This window comes from Populus nigra, chromosome 19 (genome assembly GCF_951802175.1).
Source record: "Populus nigra chromosome 19, ddPopNigr1.1, whole genome shotgun sequence".
In the NCBI taxonomy this organism is placed as follows: Eukaryota; Viridiplantae; Streptophyta; class Magnoliopsida; order Malpighiales; family Salicaceae; genus Populus; species Populus nigra.
In genome coordinates this window covers 4,113,690-4,138,031 of record NC_084870.1, presented here as the reverse complement: position 1 = coordinate 4,138,031, position 24,342 = coordinate 4,113,690, and the positions used below count along the sequence as shown (strand labels likewise).

General features: G+C 31.4%; 2 protein-coding genes across 2 annotated transcripts; one reads left to right on the top strand and one right to left on the bottom strand.

The window, feature by feature from the left end:
• The first annotated feature begins 14,856 nt into the window (after nt 1-14,856).
• LOC133680375 (O-fucosyltransferase 20-like) lies at nt 14,857-18,910 on the top strand. The gene is made up of 6 exons (XM_062103289.1): nt 14,857-15,771; nt 15,914-16,082; nt 17,058-17,147; nt 17,310-17,593; nt 17,726-17,984; nt 18,219-18,910. Exons 1-6 carry the CDS (start codon nt 15,041-15,043, stop codon nt 18,450-18,452), a joined length of 1,767 nt encoding a protein of 588 aa, XP_061959273.1. The 5' UTR covers nt 14,857-15,040; the 3' UTR covers nt 18,453-18,910.
• Nucleotides 18,911-19,857: 947 nt separating this feature from the next.
• LOC133680374 (linoleate 13S-lipoxygenase 2-1, chloroplastic-like) lies at nt 19,858-23,917 on the bottom strand. Its single transcript, XM_062103288.1, has 9 exons — nt 23,495-23,917; nt 23,117-23,385; nt 22,440-22,677; nt 22,026-22,346; nt 21,863-21,948; nt 21,664-21,774; nt 21,263-21,567; nt 20,842-21,108; nt 19,858-20,730 (listed from the first exon to the last, which is right to left on the bottom strand). Exons 1-9 carry the CDS (start codon nt 23,841-23,843, stop codon nt 19,971-19,973), a joined length of 2,706 nt encoding a protein of 901 aa, XP_061959272.1. The 5' UTR covers nt 23,844-23,917; the 3' UTR covers nt 19,858-19,970.
• Nucleotides 23,918-24,342: the final 425 nt, after the last annotated feature.

The following is a 24,342-nucleotide window of genomic DNA, read 5'->3' as shown; positions in this document are numbered from 1 at the left end:
GAGTCAACCCTAATTAATATGTCAAACCTATGACCGAGATCATCATGCCAAAATAACCTATAGAAAGTAAATCAAAACAATTATGAAGCCTAATTGTCAATCAACCTATAATAAAATTGAAAAAAAAATAACACAAAATAAAAAAATAAGTGAACCTGAGTTAACATGCTAAATCCATGACCTAAGTCACGAGAACGGGATAATCTCAAAGAAAGTAAATAAAAAAATAACAACTCGAGTGAACCCGGGTTAACTTACAAAACCCTTAACTCATGTTCATGAGACCTGAGTTAACCTTTAAAACTCGTGATTTAGATTTTGAGATTGAGATAACCTCATAGAAAAAATAAATAAATTATGAAACCTAATTCCTAATCAATCCAATGATGAAGGATAAAATTGAAAAAAATATTAATTAAGAAAAAATCAAGTCAATCAGGTTAACTCGCTAAACTTACGACACAAGTCATAAGACAAGGATAACTACATAAAAAAAACCACAACAAATCATGAAACCCATCTCTGACAAATCAAATGTTAGAGGAAAAAACATATATTAAAAAACAAAAACAAAAAAAACCTTATTTCAATGAATAGTATTTTGTGAGGTCATGCACAATAAAAGCATCACCTCTTTTAGTTTTTTTTAACTAACTAATTGATTCGCACCTCATCGCATGTTGGATGATTAAAAAATGAATATCCAGGATTTTTTAATGTTTTTTTTATATAAAAAAAATCTTAATAATAGATCGATGCATTCAATAAAATAATTCAATATTTGATAAAGAGATAACTAAAATTAAAATATTTGATCTCGCAACACGAGCTATGCACTCGTTTGTATTAATAACTTTGTTTATTAGAATAACATTTTTGTTTAATCAAATGATTATCCATGCCAATAAAAGGCAAAAAAAAAAACATTTTTTTAACAAAAGCGAATTGAATAAAACTATGAAGCTCAACTATCAAGCAACTCAGTATTGAATAATGAAAATAAAAAAAGATTTGAGTCAATCCGCTAACCCCACGACCATGGACACAGGATTGGGATACTCCAGAGAAAGTAAAGTGAAAAAAAAACATGAAGATCAATTCTCAAACAATTAAATGTTGAAGAATGAAATTGAAAAAAACATTTAAGAAAAGACTAAAAAAAATCAAAGTCAACCTATGAAAACCTTTGAAACCTGTGACCATGGTCATGAGGCTTGAACTGGCCGTATAAAATCCAAACCCAAAAAATCACCGAAGCAAAAAAAAAAAAGATGTTGAGTGATGAAATATATATATATATATATATATATATATATATATATATATTAAAATAGCATTGAAATTTCTTTTTGAGTCATCCTAGGTTATCCCACCAACCCCACAAAAAGAAAGGTGAAAAAAAGCACAATTATCTATTAAAAAATCGAATATTAAAGGATAAAAATGAAAATAAGTTAATTTTATAAAATGACCTAAAAAAAACCAAAGCCAACCCCTATTAAATTTCAAAACCTGTCACTCAAACTATCAGGCTAGGACTAATCCTAAAAAAGGCAAAAAAAAAAAAAGCAAAGAAAAAATCTCAATATAAAAATATTGAGGGATGAAATTAAAAAATAAATAAATAAATAAAGGATACAAAACAAAACAAACAACAATAAAAAGAGTGGGGACCAAATTCAACATAAAAATAAATTAAATCAAATGCTAAGGGATAAAATTGAAAACAAAGTTTAATTAGTAAAAGGGTTAAAAAAATCAAAAGAATAAGGGGCAAATTTAATTAAACCAAATGAAAAGGGGCAAAACTAAAGAAAACAAATCAATCAAAATAAGATAAAAAAACAAAATAAATACCAACCAAATAAATGAGTACTAAATTCGATATAAATAAATAAATGAGAGGACTTTTCCCATGATCATAGACACGGGATTAAGATACTCTAAAGAAAGTAAAGTGAAAAAAAACATGAAGATGATTGAAGAATGAAATTGAAATTATTTTTTAAGACATAACCTAAAAAAATCAAAATCAACCCGTGTTAATCTTTAAAATTCGTGACTATGTTCATGAGGTCTGGATTGACCATATAAAAACCAAACCCAAAAAAACACCGAAGCGAAAAAAAAAAGATTTTTAAAAAAAGCTTAAATCTGAAGGCTACTCACTGACGATAACAATGAAAATCTATATGCTGAGTGAGCAAGTCCCATGCTCTCTGTGGAAATCAGACCCAAAAAAAATTAAATGTAAAAATAAATAAATTTTACAAGCATTATTAAGGTATTTTCTAGTAGTAAAATTCTTTTGATGAAATTAAAAAAATGATCAAGGTAGAAAAAAATTAAAGAAACAAAATAAAAAAAAATTGTTGTTATAAGCCATAACTAGCTTGCTCACGCTACATCATCGTGAGTTAAATTAAAAGTTAATTTCAATAGAAAGAAATATATTACCAAGAGTTATTAATATTTTAAAAAATTTCAATTAAAACTAAAAATATATTGAGGCAGGCCCTTTCATGTCTTGATTTTTAAACCATATTGTGTTGGACTTTATTTTTATATGAACTAATTGATTATCAGCTTAGCGAAAACTTGATTTGATTTGAGAAAAAATATTAAAATGATTGTATTTTAATATTATTTTATAAATATTAAGACAATGATGTTTTTAGTCAATCAAAGTTAGCCCATCAAACACATGTTTATATTAGGTCTAATAAATTTATTTTTTAAATTATTTTTTTATTTAATTTAATGATAATAAAAATAGGTATGCACGAGAAAACAATTTAATAAACTTTTTTTTAAATAGGAAAAATATTATGAAGGGTTGTACAAAAAGTACTTGCTGATATAATAAAAAAAACCTATCATTTTGGTTAAAATAAAAGTAATAATTGAATGGTATTTAATAAATAAATCTTAAATAAAATTTTAATTAATTTATTTTAATGGACTTAAATTAAAATCTTGTGAAAAATATAAGGAACAAAACAGGCCAAACACATAGGCCAATATGCTTGGCTCTTAAACGAGGAGGCTAGGCTTATACACTAGATGTCTTTTTTTTCTTATGTTAAGAAGTAGATGATGGGTTGGATGACTTATTTAAAAAAAAAAAGAAATAGATAACATGTCAACTGTATTTATAGATTTTAACAACCGGAGAGGTTGCATGAAAATCTAGAAATGGTTTTTTCAATTTAAAAAACTGTTTTTCAATATATTTTAACTTTTTAGTCTAAAATATCTAGAAAATACTTTTAAAATCTAAAGAAACCAATTTATCAAGCACTTATAAATTGGTTAAAAAAACACAAAATTAAGATGAGTTTTTTTTCTTATTAAACCTTGATCTTTTTTTAATAAGATGAGGGTAAGAAACACCTCAATCAATTTCCTCTCGTGAAATAAAATTCATTAATATAAAAAAAAAAAAATTTAGTTGTTAAAACGTTGTCATATTCTTTCTTTTCATTTATTTTTTAATGACTTTCTCTTTCTTTTCTCAAACCAACTTGAGGACTGAAAGATAAACAAAATCAAGTTCTAGATAAAAATTAAAAAAAAAAAAGGATTAAAAATTATAAACAAAATTGAAGACTTTGGGGAACAAAAAGTTAAGAATGCTCGTTAGCTACAATAGAAAAAAAAAAAAGTTAAAGAAAAGGAGGTAAGAATCCGTTTCAGCATCAACTTTGGTTCCTGGAGTTTTAATCATGTTAAAACTGAATTATATTTTCCAAATCTACATCAATTCGGAATCTTTATTTAGTGCTGCAAGAAACCCTTACGAAGTTTATTGTAAATAAATAAACTAAATAAGAAAGTATCACATTGAAAAACAAAATTAAATAATAAAAAAAGAAAAAATATTATACGAATCAAAATTTCATCCAAATTGAAAGCATGAAATCTATTTTTTTTTAATTAATATAGATATTCAGATCAACTAGTATGTATTTTGACTAATCTCATGAGCTCTAAAATTAATAACTATATAAATTTTTAATAATTTTTAATAATTATTAAAAAATAAATCTAAAATTTAATTATTCGATGAATCCTTAAGAATGAACGGAGATGACATCCAGTTCTTGCTAGCAATGGCTGTCTCGCCCATTCTTGTCCGAGCCCAGATTAATTTAACCAACATTGTCAGTCTAAAAGTACACTATTGTATCCTCACGATCGAGGTCCCAGAGCATAAAATTAATTAACAAGCACTGCCTGTGATTCACCGAAGAGCAATCTATGCTAGTGAGAGCATCTTATGATTTTATTGGGTTAACTAATTACTACACAACATTTGCTGCAGTTCTTCTTCCTAAATCTAATCTACTCGATGTTAGCAAAAATCTGTTTATGGTTTTGTTCAAAACTCAAGGACCAAATAAATAATTTATTCAGGATAAATTATTGCCACCTATCCATTGATGTATGATCCATTAGGTTTCTTTACTGACAAAAGGTTACAGCATGAGTTGCCCGTTGCTTGTATTTACTGAACAAATCAAAATTAATATTCAATTAAGTATAGCCAATAAATATAATAATTATAAAATATTTCTTGATAATCAACAGTTTGGGATGCCCGTATCGATATGATCAGATTTCACGTGCTTATGTATCAGTCATTAACTGATTTGTTTCTCCAATAATTAGCTATGATGTATCAGTATTTTCTTTTTATTTTTTTACCTAGATGCTCATGTTCATTTAAAGCAAATAAAGATGGGTGATAATCTAATATTTTTAGGGTTCGTATAGTACTTATATATACAGGTTTGGTAAATTACTAGACCCAATATTTTTTTAATACGGATTTGGTGAGTTATCATATTCAACACCCTTGGACCCAGTTAAATCCTAAACTCAATTATATACGAGTATGATAAACTATCAGATTCAATATTTTTAGGCTCAACTAAGCGTTAAGCCCATATACAAATGGGTCTTACGAGTTGTTAAACTTATCATCCTTTGACTCGGTTAAGTGTTAAGCCCAAGTACATATGACTCTGGCAATCTTGCTATGCTTTATTTTGAACAACGAGATTCAAATGAGTCAGATATTTTTATCTCTTTGACACAAGAGGTTTTAATGCTACAAAAAATGACTTTTTAGTCCTCTCTATCAAAGGGTTAGAATGATGGGCTATAAAGACCCATGACACACTTAAAAGGAGTTTTGAATCTCCATTCTCTGTAGTACATTTATTTTTATAATCTCTCTCTAAAATATCATTGTCTTTTCTGTACGAACGATACTTAAGAATTAGAGAGTCTCTAAATTTACTAAAAGAAACCTTTTACGAGTACCGGCCACCTTGGCTTATCAAATACCAGCCACTTTGGATAGGAAGAATGTATCGAATTTTCAAAACCAAGAAATTAATCGATTATTCAAGATATAAGGTTTGCCTTCAAGCCACCTGAATTTTTAGGACATCACCATTTGGCATCTTCTGTGGAAAGTGATCAAAAAGTCATCAATTGGTCTTGCATAACTGGTTTATTAGCATCCCTAATCACCATTAAAGGCAAAAAACAAGACACTCATGGAATGAGACATGTCATGGACCATCTTATAGTTGTTGACACATCTACTCCATCAAAACTTCAACAACTCATCAATAAGGAGTAAGAAGTGTTATACAACAATTTGATCACTCTAAGTTAGAGTATAGTTTTTTCTACTTGCTCATGGGCTTTTGAGATGAGCAAATTTAGGCTAGGTGTGTGCTAGCTTCACGAATGTAGTTGGGGCCTCGAGATTTTAGAAAGCTTTCAATAAGTACAAATAAAATGTTTGTTCAAACTGTAAAACATGGGAAGTATATTTGTTAACCACTCAGAAGACATCTACTTGAGAAACTCTGTTCTCTTTTCCTTTAAAACTAAGACCATGATCTCAACAGAAATGTCAGAAAGCTTTCAATAAGTACAAATAAAATGTTTGTTCAAACTGTAAAACATGGGAAGTATATTTGTTAACCACTCAAAAGACATCTACTTGAGAAACTCTGTTCTCTTTTCCTTTAAAACTAAGACCATGATCTCAACAGAAATGTCATCAAAGGAAATTAAAAATATATTATGGTTAATAACTAAGAATGTAAGTTTCTTATATATAAATTAAATTATTCAAAGTAACGATGTTTTTTTTCTCCAGGTGATATCCAAGGCAACAACAACCCTATAACATTCCAAGGATGGGATGGACTAAGTCTTCCTAGTATGATCGCATCATTTACCTTTGAATGAATCAACCCAATCTTTCTAGTGCAATTGTATAATTTATCATTAAAGGGATTGACATATGTTTATATTATGAGTTTATTGATGCTCAAAATTGCCGTCCATAATCTATTTCTACCTAGATTTTTTCCAACAACCAATTGATCGATTATAGAAAGCGGTTGACTGGCAGACAAGCCAATAACCTACACTACCTTTTAACATGCTCCCAACCCATCATAACAAACAACCAACACCAACACTGCAACCACCACCACTAAAAAATACCTCCAAACAACCCAAAAAACACCCTTCCACCACTGTCAAACCCAATATCTCCTTGGGTTCTTATACTCTAACATTTCTATTTGCATTAGACTCCATTCCTCGTCAGCTAGTTGGCTCTTACCTTCAATTTACTAAGGATATGTGTGATGATATTGACATATGGAATCGTTGCCTTGTTGGATTTTCTTCGAGTGTCAAAATGCCATTTCATGTTGTGAAATCAAGTGCAAACAGGGTATAAGCAAGCCTTGACCTTGAGGGTATCATGTATGTGAGTGATTGGATTGTGATATTTCGTTTCAAAATAGAAACCGACTTGTAAAGGGTCTTTCAAAATGATCCCTAAATGTTTGGAGGAAAGGCTATCATTATTCAACAATGGCACCTCAATTATGATTTTGATATTAACAAGATCACCATGATTCCAATTTGGATCAAACTATGATTTTTATAGGAATTTAACTAATGAATTTTAGATAATATGGGTTTTTTCTGGTCTTTTAAACAAAAAAAACAATTATTTATTTTCTTATCTTTCTATTATTTTTTAATCTTTTGGGTATAATTTTGATGAATTTGGGTAAGATTCATTAGATAAAATAAAAATTAATCATCTTCAAAATTAGGTAATTCTTTAACTTTGGTATTGGCATTGTTAAGAAAATAATGAAGTTAAATATTCTTGATTATTTAATAGTCAATAAAAGAAAGAAATCAAGGAATTAAACAACTCAAGGCTTTTAGAAAATTATATCAATTATCTAATCAAGGAAGATGATCAAGCATTTTGTATAAATTGTTTTAAGTTATTTTTTTATATATCTTATTATATGACTATATAAACTCTACGTGAGATAATTGTAAAATATATAATCCAATTATTAAATAATATTTTTCTCTTTTATTTGAAATTTTTAAATGGTATTAGAGCAGTTTAATCATAACTTACTTTAAATATATATTTTTTCGGTTAACAACTTTTTATGGTCTGATTGACTACTTTAAAATATTTTATTTTCAATCATTTTTATTGTCTATCTAATATATATATATATTACTATCTTTGTCAATAATATATAAACTCATAATTTACTGATTCCTCTTTCTTTAAACTTCTATAACAAACATACTAAAATGGAAAGTGACTTTTTTATAAGCATAGACACATTTTATTATTCACTGCAATAGTATAGTGCTGTTTATGGGCTAGAAAAATGATTGCCTTTTTTAACTAGGAATATATTGGTATTTTCACATGATGTACTAGTTATTATTGATTTTTTTAGGGTATTTTTCTATTCAATATTTTAATAAACAGTAAAAAAACCCAATAGTTTTGGGAAGGAGTATTTAGATATTTTTGTTTTATATATATATATATATATATATATATATATATATATAAATATATATAATTGATATAATTTCATGATTGACTTTAGGTGTTCAATTTCTTAATTTCTTTTCTTTTATGGAATAGAAAATAATAATAAAAATATTAACCTTAACAAACATGAAATTACTATTGACAACCATTTTCACGTTTCAAATAATAATATCAAACCCACGGTTTTGAATAATTAGAGCTTAGTGTCTTCGCGCTAATTGAGATTAAGCCCATCATTTTTTAGACTAATTGGGGAAATTGATATAAATACAAAATTGAGAATACTTAAATTGAGAGAATTATCTTTGAGATTTGTCCCAAAAAAAAGATGAATACAAGATGACAAACTTGATTGCTTGCTGGTCAAAATTGGCCTATGTTAAACAAGAATAATGCTTCATTTTGCGGATGGCAAGGTCTTTTCCCTTTGTATCCAAAAGTGCCCAACAAATGACCCACCGTACGTGTTTCTTTTATATCCAATCATATACATATTACTATATCATAGATTTACCCTAAAGAATCTCAGTGATTTAATTTAAATTTGTGTCATAAAATTATTTAATATATATATATATATATATATATATATATATATATATATATATATATAGGGTTCACATTAATAAGATCGAGGGGATTTTAATTAAGAAAATCTCATTTTTATCTTTATTTCAACCCTTTCAAAGTTTTTTTTTATATTTATTATAATTGATTTTAGTTGTTATCGAACAAATAACATGTCTTAAAAAGTTATATTTAAAAAATTATGATAAGACAAAAAAGGAATTATACTAGGAAAATTATTTTGTTTCAGTAGAATTTAAATTAGTGTTCTTCTAATAAAAAAACAATTGGCATGTAATTAGATTAAAAAAAATCTAAAGAGCTCTCTATGAGATGAGATGAAATATCTCAATTTATATCTATCTTTTATTTTTTTTTAATTTAAATTTTTGTTAGTATTCACAACCCTTTTTAACATTTATTAACGCATATAATTCTTAATCAATTTTATTAAACACACACATTAATTTAAAACTTTTTTTGATGCTTAAAAATGTTTTATCAACAAGTTAATTGGAAAAATCGAGTTAAATAATTAAATCCCTCACACTTTTTAGTTTTTTTTTTTGTTAATTATCAAGTAGTTAAGTTGTAAGGAAACACATTTCCTCCCAACAATAATCACTTAATTAAACAACTAAGCCATAAACCACTTATAATGGAATCAATCAAATAGGGCTGGAACGTGCCATTAGTTTTGCCATATGTATTGAAAGAAGAGTGCAAATAAATTTTCTTGAGATTCTACTACTAACTAATAAGACGTGCACGCAATACAAGTGGAATTCTTTCTTTATATATTTTCATGGTCCATGGATTTTTTTTTATTTATTTTAACAAAGGATTCTTGAACACATGGAAAGTCCATAAATATAGATGTTTCAACTTCTTGTTTTTTTTTTTTTAACGTCAAATTGAGAAACTTTATAGTCATCAATCATCTCATATTTGATAAGAACATTCGAACTTACATCCGCCTTGATAAAAGCTTATTATTTAGCCCTCGAATGTCAAAAGAATCATGCAAAAAAATCAAAAAATTGATTAAACTGAGAAAACTAGAAAAAAAACCGAAAAAAACTGAACAAAAAAAAAACAGATTAAACCGATTAAAATTTTAAAAAAATTGACCGGTTCGATTCAATTTCAGTCTTATAAGCTTGAAACTGAAAAAACCGAACCGAACCCAAACCGAAAAAAAAACAGAAAAAAAACCGAGTCAAACCGGTTTTTCTTCTAAAAAACCGAACCGAACTGAAACCGGTCGGTTTGAATCGGTTTCGGTTTAAAAAAAAATTAGTTTGGTTACTTTTTTTTTATAAAAACCGAACCAAATTGAAAATGATCGCCTCTACTTTCAACACAATTATATATATCTTTATTGGGTTATTTTCAATGAAAATCGAATCACTTCTATACATCACTAGTATTTGAGATGATTCCAAAACGAAAACATTGAAGGAGGTGAAAGAGAATATATGCCCATAATTGGCCACACACCAACAACAAAACTCTAATATGCAAAGACGTTTCTTAAGGAATAATAAGTTCTTAATGCCATTGTTATCGTCTCACTTGTTTCTTTAATGGGAGGTGTTAGAAGGTACGGAGTCCTTTTCTTATTTGTTTTTGCCCCCAAAGGTGGTATGGCCATGGAATATTTGACTTCAAAAACCAACCCCCCCGTCCATTGATGATTAGTTGACAAGCTTCAATCATGTATGTGCTATTTAAAGTGTTCTTAGTATGAAAGAAATATTAAATTAATAATCTTTAATTACAAAAAAAATACTGTATGTATATTATAAAATTTTGAAAAGAAGCAGTATCGGTCGATGGATAACAGTTATTATTGTAAAGAACTGGTTCTTAAAAAAATGATAGCCGATAAATTATTTTGATTTATTTATAAGCAAAAAATTACTTAAAAAAACAATTACTACATAAATATTTATTTTCAAGTTTAGGGTAGAATTCATTAATATTATGGAATTGACAACTTATTTATTTATGTGACCAACCGCGGGGTTAGACAAATATAAATTGAAAGAGGGTGATGGTACATATATTAATGAATTGTGAGTGTTTATATAGAATTTGTTTCAAGATAACAACTTATAACCCACCGCTTGACAATTTGTAAAACATAATTTTTTTTTGTGTGTGATTCATTACATCACTTGAGTTTTTGGCAATGAGTCACCCATTAATTTTATTAAAAATATTTTAATACTATATAATAAGATAAATATGATCTACATCATCACTCATAGTAGTAGGAATAGTAAACTCCATTAATCACACTAATAAATCCAACTATTAAGTTAATGGATTGTTTTCACAAATAAATTGATTTGTATCGATTTAGATAGTATTTGAGAACATAGTTGAAATCATATTTTTTAAAAAAATTTAAATTTATTTTTGTTTAATATTAATTTTTTTGTATTTTTAAATTTTTTTGATGTGCTGATATTAAAAATATTTTTTAAAAAATAAAAATATTTTAAATAACAACTACTATCAAAATCTCAAATATATCTTAATAAAAATAAATCTCAAATATATCTTAATAAAAATAAATGCTTTCACTTCATTAAGATTTATCCAGCAATTCTTTGTGTGATTTCCCAAGTCTCAATGATTGAAGATAAACTATTAAAAAATATAAAACAATAGTCAAGAAACTATTTATAATTATAGTGATGCACTCACCAAGTGCCAAACATCCACACAAGCAACAAGAGAGATGCACGAGGACGTCTCTCAAATGCTAAATGTATATTGTAATAATAATTATTTTAGAAATATATTAAAATAATATTTTTATTTTTATTTTTTAAAAATTATTTTTTATATTAATATATTAAAATGATATGAAATTAAAAAAATTAAAAAAAATTAAATTTTTTAAAAATACTTTTAAACACGGAAGATAAATAATTTCTAAAGCAGTTCCATGGACCCCACAAAACCCCGGGATAAGTAAACGTCATGAGCCACGTGTCAGACAACGAGGGGCTACCGCCTGCCACGTGAGAGAGGGTGCCAGCATGGACAAGAAGTGGATGCCAGCTGGCAATAACCCGACACAGATATTTGAGCTGAGGGAGAGGCATGAATGCAAAGTGGATTTGGAGGACAAAACAAAACAAAACAAAAACATCATGTGCTGTCAGGGGCAAGCAGAAAAAGATGAATGGTGGCACGTCACACGCTTGGTCACTGCAAAAAGGTTTTTTACTGGGACAACTCGCTCGAGATGCAAGGACAACTCGACTCAACTGTGTCCTTTCTCTCTCCTTTCCCAGGTGAAATTGAGTTCCATATCACCATCGGATGCCGTGCCTCTTTCTTTTTAATAAATAACATTAATGGTCTCTGGCATCCACTTTCTCATGTCAAGACTAGAGATATATGTTTGGAGCTGTAATAATAATTTTTATGATTATTAAAATAATTTTAAAATATTAATTTAAAATAAAATTTAAATTTTAAATTTAAAGAAAAATAGGTGAAGAAGATTCACTTTTAAACTCTCTCTAAATTTTGATTAACCAATCACTTTCATGAATAAACAAGATATATGTTTTTGATATTTTTTTATAAATAATTATATTATTTATAAATTTATTTTTAACATTGGAACATGTAACCCATTTAAAAACATTAAAAAATTAATTTAAAATAAAAAAACTACGATAAACAAGCCATACCTACTAAACAAATCATCATAAATGATTTTAGTCATTCATAGACTATTAGTGAATTTGTAAAAAAGAAAACATCTTCTAATACTCTACTAGGAGGGATGACATCATTGGTCATGCTGAATCGATTTATGTATTCTTAATATATAAGCGATTAAGATTGGTTACACCAGAAAATTTAAATATAATGTTTTTTTTTTGTCTTTATTACCTAATCCAATATTTAATTGTTCTAATTTATGGGAAGGCTAATCCAGTACACCTTGTTATAAGAAATGATACGATGAGCACGATTAGATTTATTTATAAAAAAAATGAGCATAATTAGTTTCTCTCAATTTGAGAATTAATGCAGCTTAATTTTTTTTCAACATTAACAAAATAATAATTTGACACAAGCATTTCTAAAAAATAAAAACAAAACTAAGACTAGAGTTATCGGCTTGTTTGAGTTTAATAAGTTCAGTAAATTTAAATAATATAAATAAAAAGATAAGATATAATAATAATAAATAAATTGACAAAAAAAGCTAACAACATAAAAAAAGCAAGAACCAAGCTCATATGGGTTTGCATGCTGAACTTACGACTTGATCGTAACACTGGGGTAGCTCTGTTGAAAGCAAACTAAATAAAACCATGAAACTCAATTATCAAGCAACCTAATATTAAATGGCAAAATTAAAAATTAAAAATAAAAATAAAAAAGCAATGAAAACAAAAGATTCATGTAAACCTGCTAACTCCGCGACCATGAGCACATGATTGGGGTAACCCTATATAAAAGAAATTAAGAGAGACAAAAAACACTAAGATTAATTCCTAATAAAAAAAAATAAAAAGAATAAAAATCAAATTGGATAAAAAAATAAATAAAAAACACATTTTATTATGACAAGGATAAGAGAAAGAAAAGAGGGAGGAGAAAAAAAAAATCAATTAGAGCCCAATAACTACTCCTTTGTGTACATGCAAGGCACCAATGGAAAAACCACGACGAGACGTTTCAAACACCGCCTCAAAAAGTGGTGTTTGGAAGTAGGACGATGCCACACATGTTGCTTTCTAACCGGTGCATACCACACGCGCACCATCTACTTTTTTTATATAATTAAAATGTAAATTTATGAAAAGACTAACTCATCCCCAAGTTAACTTATTAATCACTAAAAAAAATCATTTTTAAAATACAAAATATTCTTATTTGCATGTTTGAGGATTTTTTTTTAGTTTAACGTGGGTGTTCGGGCCAGCTTGTGCGCACCTCGACTAATCTCACGGATCCTAAAGTTAACAACCATGTAAGCTTCCAGTGGCTATCATATGAGCAACCACAGGACTCAAACCTGAGACCACAGAGGAAGCAAACCTCTTGGTCCCAAACTCTTACCACTGAGCCACCACCTTAATTGTTTATTTGAGGATTTTTTTTTAGTTTAACGTGGGTGTTCGGGCCAGCTTGCGCGCACCTCGACTAATCTCACGAGCCCTGAAGTTAACGACCATGTAAGCCTCCAGTGACTATCATATGAGCAACCAAAGGACTCAAACCTGAGATTACAGAGGGAACAAATCTCTTGATCTCAAATTCTTACCACCAGACCACTACCTAGATAGTTTTATTTGAGGATTTTTACTTTCATGGGTGATAGCCTCAAAATTGTCTTTCTTAAATATAAAAAAACCATGTTGCCTCCGTTTAAACTCTTAACAATCAAGGATAATATAAACTTGACACTATACTTTAAAAAGGATAAAAACTATAATTGTTCTTGGTTAAATTTTTAATGGGTCTCACAAAAAAGATTATTTTTTTTTATTGAAAGAGATAAACAGTAGTTATATTATCATGGTGAATAATTATATATATTTTTTCAAATCGCAGTACGAGATTACTCAAGAGATGTGCTCTCTGTCTCTAATCCACGTGAAATTTGCAAGTGGATATCACCGGTCAAAAAGTTTTGCCTCCAAATTGATGAACCAAATCATCTTAAGCACATGTAGAAAACTAAAAATTAATTTCACGTCAAAGAAAAAAACAAAACAATATTTTTTTTCATAAATTAGATTAAAAAAAACACACTATTCATGTTAAAGCTTCGCATTTAAATCTAGAAATATACTATATAGTTATTATGCACTAAGCTACGGGACAAACTCATATTTTTTAACATAAAAAATATTTTTAAGCATTTTTTATAATATCATTAAATTTAATCTAATTAGTTAATTTAAAATTTTTTACTTATTTTTTTTGTCTAGTTTAGATTTCAAATAAAATCATCTAAACGTTACATTAATATAATTTAATCAACTTATTTTATTGATTGATTAGGTTGATTTTGGATTGATCAAGTTAAAATAATTATATGAAAATAATTTTTACATCGTTTAATTTTAAATCTGAATTAGGTAAAAGATTCGGTTGGAAGTTTTTTTTGTTAATTGTTATTTTTTAAAATATTTTTTGATTGAAAATAAATTAAAATAATATATTTTTTATTTTTTAAAATTTATTTTTAACATTAAAACACTAAAAAATATATTAAAAATAAAAAATAAAAAATTTAAAAAATATAATTCAACTACGATGCTAAACAAATACCATTATAATAATTAATAAATAGTAATCGAAGTAGTTTAAAAATAAACCTCCACGAAACCATCCGAGACACCTTTCTCTTCTTCTTCTCCCCATTCTGACAGCTCCAACGCGTAGACAGACAGCCCTTTTCGCTCAGTCTGCGTTCCCACCACCCCTTTCTCTCTCTAAGACACGACATTTCTTCAAGAAAAAAGAGGGGTTTCAAAAGGAGTGTTTTTTCTAGTTCTTTCTTTAATGGCAAAATCAAAGAATAATGCAAAGAAAGTTTCTTACATATCAGTTCCATCACAAATAATCAATTCTTTATCTTCTTCGGCTTTACAATCTCTGCTTATTCCTCCAAAGAAACCATCAGCAAACAGGTTCTTTGGGTTGAAATGGTTTAGAAGTCCAAGATTTTGGTTTTTGGCTCTGTTTCTTTGTGGTTTTCTTGGTATGTTAAAGTTATGGTACACTCTTGACCCTTTAATACCATTTTCTCCTTACCCTTGCGTGACTAGTCAGTCACAGCTGCAAGAGTCTTTTTCTAATGGGCATACAAGACAGCAGCTTGGTTTTGTTTCTAATGATGAAAGAAATGATAAAAAAGATCAAGAAGTAGGTTCTGTGAATGCTCGGGAGCTAAAATTTGAGGCAGGTATTAGGTCAAACGAAGTAAAACATGAGTCTTTGAAAGGTGTGGTTGATTTTCAGGGTGAAATATCTGGTGGGGTTGAAGAGGAGAGTGAGTTTTGGAAACAACCTGATGGGTTGGGTTATAAGCCTTGTTTAAAGTTTAGTAGTGACTATAGGAGAGGGAGTGAGCTGATTTTTGAGGACAGGAGGAAGTATTTACTAGTTGTGGTTTCTGGTGGAATGAATCAGCAGAGGAATCAGATTGTGGATGCTGTGGTGATTGCAAGGATTCTTGGTGCTGCTTTGGTCGTTCCTATTTTGCAAGTTAATGTCATTTGGGGAGATGAAAGGTAAAAAAAAAATAAAAATATTAAAACATTTTGTATCATAGGCTATGCAAACTAAATTTGTTTCCTTTGTTGTCCATAAATGCTACATGTGTGTGTTTATTTAATTAACCTTTGTGATTGTGGTTTTATATGGTGAATGCAGTGAATTTTCTGATATATTTGATTTGGAGAATTTCAAGAGAGTTCTAGCAAATGATGTGAGAATAGTTTCATCATTGCCATCATATCATCTAACCAGAAGGCCGGTGGTGGAGAGCCGAACTCCTCTCCATGTTTCCCCTCAATGGATCCGCGCACGTTATCTCAAAAGGGTGAGAATTGTTTCTCAGTTTTTTTCACCGCAGAGTAATTGCTTATCTTCTTTGTATTGATTGTTGCTGATCAGTTTGTTGTTTGAAGTAGATGGCTTTTGCCACTTGTTCCTTGTTCACTTTGGAAAGTTGATTTAGCAAATGAAAAATAAAAAAAGAAGGGAAACTTAGAATGCAGGCATATAAGATAAGCTAAGCTTGGCAGCTGATAGTTTGTAACTAGGCTTAATGGCCCACAAATTGTTAAGGTATTATTGAGCATGTATGTCTGTTTTTCGGTTTTTGCTTTGCTTTAACTGTTTGGATTTAGAGTATTATGTTCTGGTTGTTGGGGTAGGATGCTATTAATTGATAATCAGGATTACAATAATGACTTACCAAAATAGCTGCTGTTCTACGACTAGGCTTAAAAAGAAAGAAAGAACTGTTGGAAAATTTCATAATTTTGAGGGCACAAATTGCAGTCTGGCATTCCAGTTATATTAATTGGCTCTGGTCTCATACTGATTGAATGGTTCTGTTTTTTTGCTGGATGGCATTTTGGATGAAAGATTCTTTGCCTGTACATTTGATTCACTAGCTTCAGAGAAAGATTGATTCAATGTATAGCTGATTTTAGAGCGTGCTTGAAATTGTGGTAGAGGTTGCTTTTCAAAGTGTTTTTTTGCTTGGAAATATATCAAAATATATATTTTTTTAAAATTATTTTTGATATCATCACATCAAAACGATCAAAAAACACAAAAAAAACCAATTTGAAGAAAAACAAATTCAAATTTTTTCAAAGGTGCGGCTGGACTGCAAAAACAAACACAACCTAATATCAAACCCGGTTCAAGTTTTGTTCACGTTTAGCATGTCCAGTTTATTATCTCTCATGAGAGTTGTCATTTCACATTTGACCAGTATCAATGTGCTCCAGCAGATACCAATTGGCATAGTGGGTCTTACTTGTGGTTTATTTTGGTTCTGCAGCTTAACCGAGAAGGTGTTTTACTTCTACGTGGTTTGGATTCAAGGCTCTCTAAAGATCTTCCTTCTGATCTTCAGAAACTTCGATGCAAGGTATTTTAAGATTTTTCTTGCTTTTTAGTTTTTTCCATTAGATTGATGGCTTTTCACAATTGTGCTAAAATTCGGTCATTTGTGAATTTAAACTCAGTCTAGTGCTGTTCTCCATTCATATTCTCATTGTAGATGTTCTGATCTCATGTATTTTTTTTCCAGGTGGCATTTCATGCACTGAGGTTTGCGCCACCAGTTTTGGAGCTTGGTAACAAGATCGCAGAGAGGATGCAGAGCAAAGGACCTTATCTTGCTCTTCATCTGCGGATGGAGTTGGATGTGTGGGTGAGGACTGGATGCCACCCTGGTTTGAGCCATGACTATGACGAGATAATCAATAAGGAGAGGAAACAACGACCTGAACTACTCACTGCAAAGTCAAACATGACTTGTCGTGAAAGAAAGCTTGCTGGTCTCTGCCCTTTGAATGCCTTGGAGGTTGCTAGGTTAGAATTTAATGCTATGCAAGCTGATGTGTCAGGATTAAGGCAATGTGAATTCAATTTGCATAGTTTGCCTATTTTTTTATGTTTGAACAATTTCTAAAGTCGAATTTTTATTTAATTTTAATTTATTAGGCTTCTTAAAGCTCTTGGAGCTCCAAAAAGTGCAAGAATATACTGGGCAGGAGGGCAACCACTTGGCGGGAAAGAAGCTTTGCTACCATTAACCAGAGAATTTCCTAATTTCTACAACAAGGAAGATCTTGCCTTACCTGGCGAACTAAAACCATTTGCAAACAAAGCTTCCTTAATGGCCGCCATTGATTATTTAGTTTCAGAGAACAGTGATGTTTTTATGCCATCTCATGGTGGAAACATGGGACATGCAATCCAGGTACAGTCTGCCATCACTTCTTTGTTTGCATCTTCTAATTTTTACTCGTTCTAATTGTAGAAGCAAGTAGACTAAATATATGCATATACTTATGTTCTTCTCTAGCTAAAGCACCGACCTTAGCGAATGACTCGTTTGTCCAATGGATCTTTAATGATCTTCAATTCATGGATTTGGAATCTCAAATGTGTTTATCCTGCTATCTTTGAAACTGAACTTTTGTTTTTGTTACAGGGACACAGGGCATATGCAGGACACAAGAAGTACATAACCCCAAACAAAAGACACATGCTCCCTTATTTTCTAAATTCTTCTCTCCCTGAAGCAGAGTTCAACAGAGTCATAAAAGAATTGCATCGTGACTCCTTAGGGCAACCAGAACTAAGGACTAGCAAAGCTGGAAGAGATGTTACAAAGTATCCAGTTCCTGAGTGTATGTGCAGAGACTCGCATACTCACGTTTTGTGATTGACACCAAAGACTGCCAACATGATGCAATTAGAATGCAATATGTGCAGAGTGCAGTGACTCGCATGCTCTTACTAAGTACGCAATATGATTAAATCAGTGCCAGCATGACGATAGAACTCATGAGAACCACGTAATAATGTTCTAGGCAATGATGGCTCTATTGAGCTCCATCTTTGAAGTGCAGCTGCAGAAGGCATGCGTTCGAGAGTAATCTCATTTATTTATTCATATGCTCTTATACATGCGTGTATTGTACATGGTAAGCAAGATAGGTATGTTACGACAAAAATAGTAAACTATACAGTGTTTCGTTTGATTCTTTATAGCTTATAGGATACATCAGTTAATTCATTCTATCTTCTAAATTATGTAGCATAGGTTCATACGCTGTATATGTACAATAACTCAGTTCCAGTGAAATATTATTAGATGACATGTGTTCATCTATTTCTCAATCTTGTTTCAGTGTATCCTTTATTTGTGAGAAAAATAATGAACTTAAACTGTTTGTTTTTGCTGTAAAAACCATGTTTTATAATTTTTGATTTTTTTTCTTGATTTTTTCTTTGTTTGTGGATAGTTTTGATATGCCATGTTAAAAATGAATCTTAAAAAATAAAAAAAAATATTATTTTAATATATTTTTAAATAAAAAACATTTAAAAAAACAATTATTACCATAATATTAAACACTGTCTGGACTCTTAAATTATTACTGAGATATTGTTCCACATGAGGCTTGAGGCTCATCCAGCTTTTGGCCATACACGGAGATTGCGTACTCTTTGGGGGCGTTTGCTACACGAGCGACAGCCAGTTTTCAGATTGAGATTTGTCTTTTGGGAATTTGTGGTATACGTTGTTTGAGCTTAATCCCAGTATGCCACCCAGATACTGAATCATATTTGCCCTCTAGGAGCTTTTCTGCGCGCATGCTAGCAAGATTCAAATATAGTTTGCCCTTGCTGCATACGTTGGTTGTGCTCTCTCCCGACATAGTAGCCATTTTATCCGACTTTGGTTGCTGATATTCATGCAGATCAGATTTCAGCGTTGGCTACATCCATTCAGCTTTAGCTGCAATACAGATTTTTGGACAGCAAAGCTAGGTGCAATGAGGCAATGTCATTAAATGTGTGGATTAAATACAATTTATATATTTAACAGAGTATCCAAAATGAAGAATTTTATTGGTAGATTTATATAAGTTTCATAATTTAGAGATTTCAGATTGAGTTTCAGTTTAAATATATGTAGAATAAATGATCAGCTAGTTCAAGGTAACTCCATTTATTGCGCTCACGATTCATCAACACCCCCTTTGTTAGTATAATTTATGTTAATTTTTAAAGGTGTTATAATGATAATAGACAAGATAATAATTTAACCAAACTATATAGCATAAAGTGAAGAGATTGCTGATAAATCTTTGTTCACAGAGCTTATTTAGATGACTTCTGATATGGAAGTTATGCGGACATACTCTATGATTATTTGTTGCAACTTTCAAGCATATTAAATGGAGATGCTATTAGGAACTCCCTTCCCTGTGACACCATGAGCAGAAAATGGCTTCAGGAGCTCATATGGAACAACTCCAGCTCCAGTCCTATTTTTCAGGTTCAAATCAGTGTTCCTTTCATCAATAATCCCTTCGAGCTCCTTCAGTCTTCCAGTGAACTTTTCAAATGCAGCCTTAATGACAGGATTTTCTTCCCAAGATGGTTCCGTTTTCTCGCCGATATACTCCTCATCAGGCGAATGGCTAGATAAAACATTCAGAACAGCCATCACTTTTGTTGCTTGAAGCTGTGTAGGGAAGCATTTTAACAGTGAAAGTTCTGGTTTCTTCAAGAAGAGCTTCCACTCCTCATCTGATGGTGACTCAGTTGGCATGTTGGTTCGAGCTATTGTTGGCCGGTTGGGGAAGTACCCACCATACATGTACTGGCCAAAGTTCACAGCTGCATGATGACCTGAAGTCACCCAAATTATTGTAGTTAAAACATGAACCAAGTTTTCTTGTGTTTTCAGGACAGGCCACCATGGTTCATCCTTCTTGTCTTCGTGGCCTTTAGCTCGCACTTCTGTCCACCATGCTTGAAGTTCTTTGTCGGACTCCACCATGCTTGCTTCTGGGTAGTAGTGTTTCACGTAGTCACCAACCCATTCCTTAATTGCATCCCAAAGAACAAGACCGTCATTGGCAAATGGATAGTCTTCGATTGTAAGCTTCAGGCCATGTCTTGCTGTTGGATCCTCTACTGCCATTCCCCTGAAAATTGATGAAGGCAGAGAATTGATGTGTTGAGCAGCTAAATGACAAGGCCGTCCAAGAACTGTGGGATAAGGTTAGATAAACTCTAGACCTATGTATGTGCGTTACCTTCTAATGAGGTCAGCTGGCAGTGCTTCCGTATCGAATCTCCATAGCTTGTCATAAGCAACTGAGCTGAGCTCCATGCAGTATTTTCCAGGAGAGAAAGTGGTTTCAATTATTCCTGCTGCATTGATGAGGCTTTCTCGAGCAAGAGCGTTGATTTCCATTGTGTATCGGAAATGCGGACGTAGAAGTCTATTGATTGGATGCATTGCACTTAGTTGCCTATTAGCAGCAATTATGTACGGCTCTGCACAGCAGTGTGTCCTTAGCCTGCAAAAAAAAAAAAAGGTCCCAAAGTTTAAGTTCCATGATCATGGCTTCGAGTTTGTACCAATGAATGACAAGTAAGTTCATAAAAAAGCATAATTTCTCTAACTTATCAAATCTTACAAGTGACATACTATTAATCTCAACTTAGACCTACCAGTGAATGACGAGCTGGTGGTAACCGGAGTCATGAGCACAAACATGAGCTTTGGCCAGCCTCCACAGCCAGCAACCAGTGGCATCGGAACAGCTGGGTGTAAACACTTGTTTCCATTGTGGCTTGTCACCGGATGGTGGCCTGGTGAGTTCAATGGCCAGAGGCCTCAAGGTGCCATTTTCCATGAGGAAGAACAGCGTCCGAGATCCATATAAAGTAGTTCCTTCAAGCTCTCTCACTTTGTTCACATAAGGCAAGTATAAATCATGATAATCCAACATAAAAATCCTCTTTTGTTTCATAGCCTACAAACCACCAAGATCCAAGAACTTAATTTGGAAAATGTTGTGAAACAATACAAAATAGAAAATTAGCTTGTTTACCAGAGTCTACACCCTTACCTCTTCAACAGTCATAATTCCTCCAATCTCTTTTTCCAAGAGTTCTGTTGTGATCATTGATTCAGGAGGGCCATAGATTTCAGGGTCAAGCTTACTTGTTAGGGGCCATTCCTGCTTGAAAGAAGTCACAATAATCTTCTTACTTTTCTGTCACCCTTCTACCACTAATGCAAAAATGATTCAATACGGATTTTCTTACCGTAACTAACTGTATGCTGAAAGGATTTAGACCAGCCAGTGTTTGCCGAGAGAATTCTTCATCCTTGAACCAAGAAAATTTATCTCCTGCAGAAGAAACTTATTTGTAAGAAATTTATTCTATAAATATATATGCACGAGAAGAGGTAGAAGGGGAATCATACTATCAATCATGTCAGGAGTGTCGAAGAGCAACAATTCATCTCCTCCCTCTCTAAAAGTTTTCACAAGCCTTGGCAAAACCGTGCGGAGAAACCCTGGATTTTTCGGCTTAGGCAATGTAACTCCTTCGTCAAAAAGAGAGTCTATGGCATTGAAGTAAGTGAATCCAAGTTTTGGATCTTCAAAAACAGACTCAATCGATGGCAGGAGCGCGTTCAACACAGACTTCAATGTCTTTGCTGAGAATGTGACTTGTTTCACCTCCGAGAACACCTCATCCCTCGGCACATAGTTAATGAGGCTTTTTGATTCGGACGATGGGTCTGCATTCATAACCAAAATAATTATCAGATATTCTAAATAGAATCATAAATTGTGAAATATTTCCTTTTCTTGTCATCAGGAATTTTGCTGACCCTTTCTAGTGCGCGGGCGTCCGGTTCTGCAACGCCTTGGGTACGGGCGCTCTTTGCCGCCTAGCACAGGCCTTGCTAGTTTACTGCTTATATCTGGAAAACCAAGATCATTATATGTATCGTAGTCATAGATCCTCTCATGTGACTTTCTCTCCCCTTCTCCATTTCCTCGTATATCTTCCAACTCTTGCTCCCTTAGCCTCTTCAGTCCATCAGGGGTCTCGGAAGTTATGTAGGACTGGTTCATTAGCACATAACCAGATAAAAAACAACTAAAAGTCAACAATCAAAGCTATGAGAATCCTATTTTATTAAAGAACTATATAAGGTATTTATATTATTTTTTGATACATCTTTTTAAATGGAAATTTTTTAAACTTGAAAATTTCACAAATACAAAAATTCAAACTCGTAATAACTTGATTATCAACGCTTCGATATCATATCAAAGAATCATTACAACTCAATAACTTAAACTTTTAAATAAGATCTCAGGATATAATTTATATTATTCTTCAAAATTTAAACCACACATCCATTTCTTTTATTTCTAGTTTAGTTTACGTTGTCTTTCCCTTCCTCTCTATCGTGAATTCAAGAAAATTTTGTACATAGAGATTAGTAAGTTTATTTGCCGATAATGGAAAATCTTTACATTTGTTGGAAAAGAATAGTACCTTGTTGGCAAAGAAAATTCTCTTCTTAGAATCATCATATTTGGAATGAGCCCATGAATCACATTCAACATTGACGGGGCCATCAGGGAATCCTTCAAGAACTATGTCCTTAAGAAAGATTTCCTTGTGATGTTGGTTCTCTACCAAAACTGCTCCAACCGCTCCAAATCCTGCTGGTACCGTGAATTTAGTCTCATATTTCACCTCATCATCTTTTTGGCTTGCTTTGTGAGCATAAGCCTTGATTGTTTCCTTCTCTAATCCAGTATCTGCCCAAAAATATACCAGACATGTATCAGTTCATGAAAAAATGTACAGTTACATGCAACACTACCAAAATATCAGTAAATAGAAAGAGAAAACAGAAGCACTACTTACTGGGATCAAGCTGTGCGCTAACAAGCTCCAAAAGAAAAGATTTACCAAATACCTCAGTTAACTCATCAAGAGGTACTGTTAAACCAATATTGGAGAAAATTCCACCAATTGTTACTTTAACCGTAACAGTTGCCTTAACTTTCACAGCAGTTTCTGTTGTTGATGGTTTTGATAAAACCTTGGCATTGCCAAGAGCTGCACGGATTCTAAAGTTAGCTTGCCTTTTAGGTAAATGTTGCTGCTTATAACTCGGAAGGCTGGGGTTTCCATGGCTCAGGATTGAGGGTTTTGGTAAAAGTGATGACAAGGGTTTGGTGGAGTTGAGCTTTTGAATCTGAGAGCTCATCATTTTAAGAGGTAGCGGTGGTGAAGTGTGGGGAGGAGAAGCAGTCTACTTGGTTTGGTGCAATGACAATTGTAAGATGGGTTGCATGTATTTATAATGCTGGGGGTGGGGGGAAGGGGAGCCCCACAAGGGATCCATCTTATGAAGTTCATGCGATCATGATATTTGTTGCATGAATGTGATGTCACGGTAATTATTCTCTTGCTGAAAATAAAAAGAAGAGGGTTATGTGCCAGTTTCCCTAGTGAAGAAATACATTGCTTTAATGATAGAAAAAAAATAAAAAATTCTTATTTTTTATTGTAAAAAAAAAATTATCATCTAATATTTTAATTATTAAAAATTATAATTGGTCTTGGAATCTGAATAAAAATGATGATTGTGTAAATGAAGAATATTCTTATCACCATTAGTATACCTTATTTAAAGTAAGTTGTATTGTTTATTTGTCTAATATAAATTAAAATATTTTTGTGTTTGCTAGCTGTTGATCTATCTAAAA

What these genes read in the sequence shown, in the direction of transcription:
- LOC133680375 (XM_062103289.1), top strand. Translation starts at nt 15,041, where the DNA reads ATGGCAAAATCAAAGAATAATGCAAAGAAAGTTTCTTACATATCAGTT. An exon ending in TTCAGAAACTTCGATGCAAG is followed by an intron (nt 17,148 to 17,309) that starts GTATTTTAAGAT and finishes TTTTTTTTCCAG; the next exon opens with GTGGCATTTCATGCACTGAG. An exon ending in AATGCCTTGGAGGTTGCTAG is followed by an intron (nt 17,594 to 17,725) that starts GTTAGAATTTAA and finishes TTAATTTATTAG; the next exon opens with GCTTCTTAAAGCTCTTGGAG.
- LOC133680374 (XM_062103288.1), bottom strand. Translation starts at nt 23,843, where the DNA reads ATGATGAGCTCTCAGATTCAAAAGCTCAACTCCACCAAACCCTTGTCA. An exon ending in TAGCGCACAGCTTGATCCCA is followed by an intron (nt 23,386 to 23,494) that starts GTAAGTAGTGCT and finishes ATTTTTGGGCAG; the next exon opens with ATACTGGATTAGAGAAGGAA. An exon ending in ACGCCCGCGCACTAGAAAGG is followed by an intron (nt 22,347 to 22,439) that starts GTCAGCAAAATT and finishes TTATGAATGCAG; the next exon opens with ACCCATCGTCCGAATCAAAA.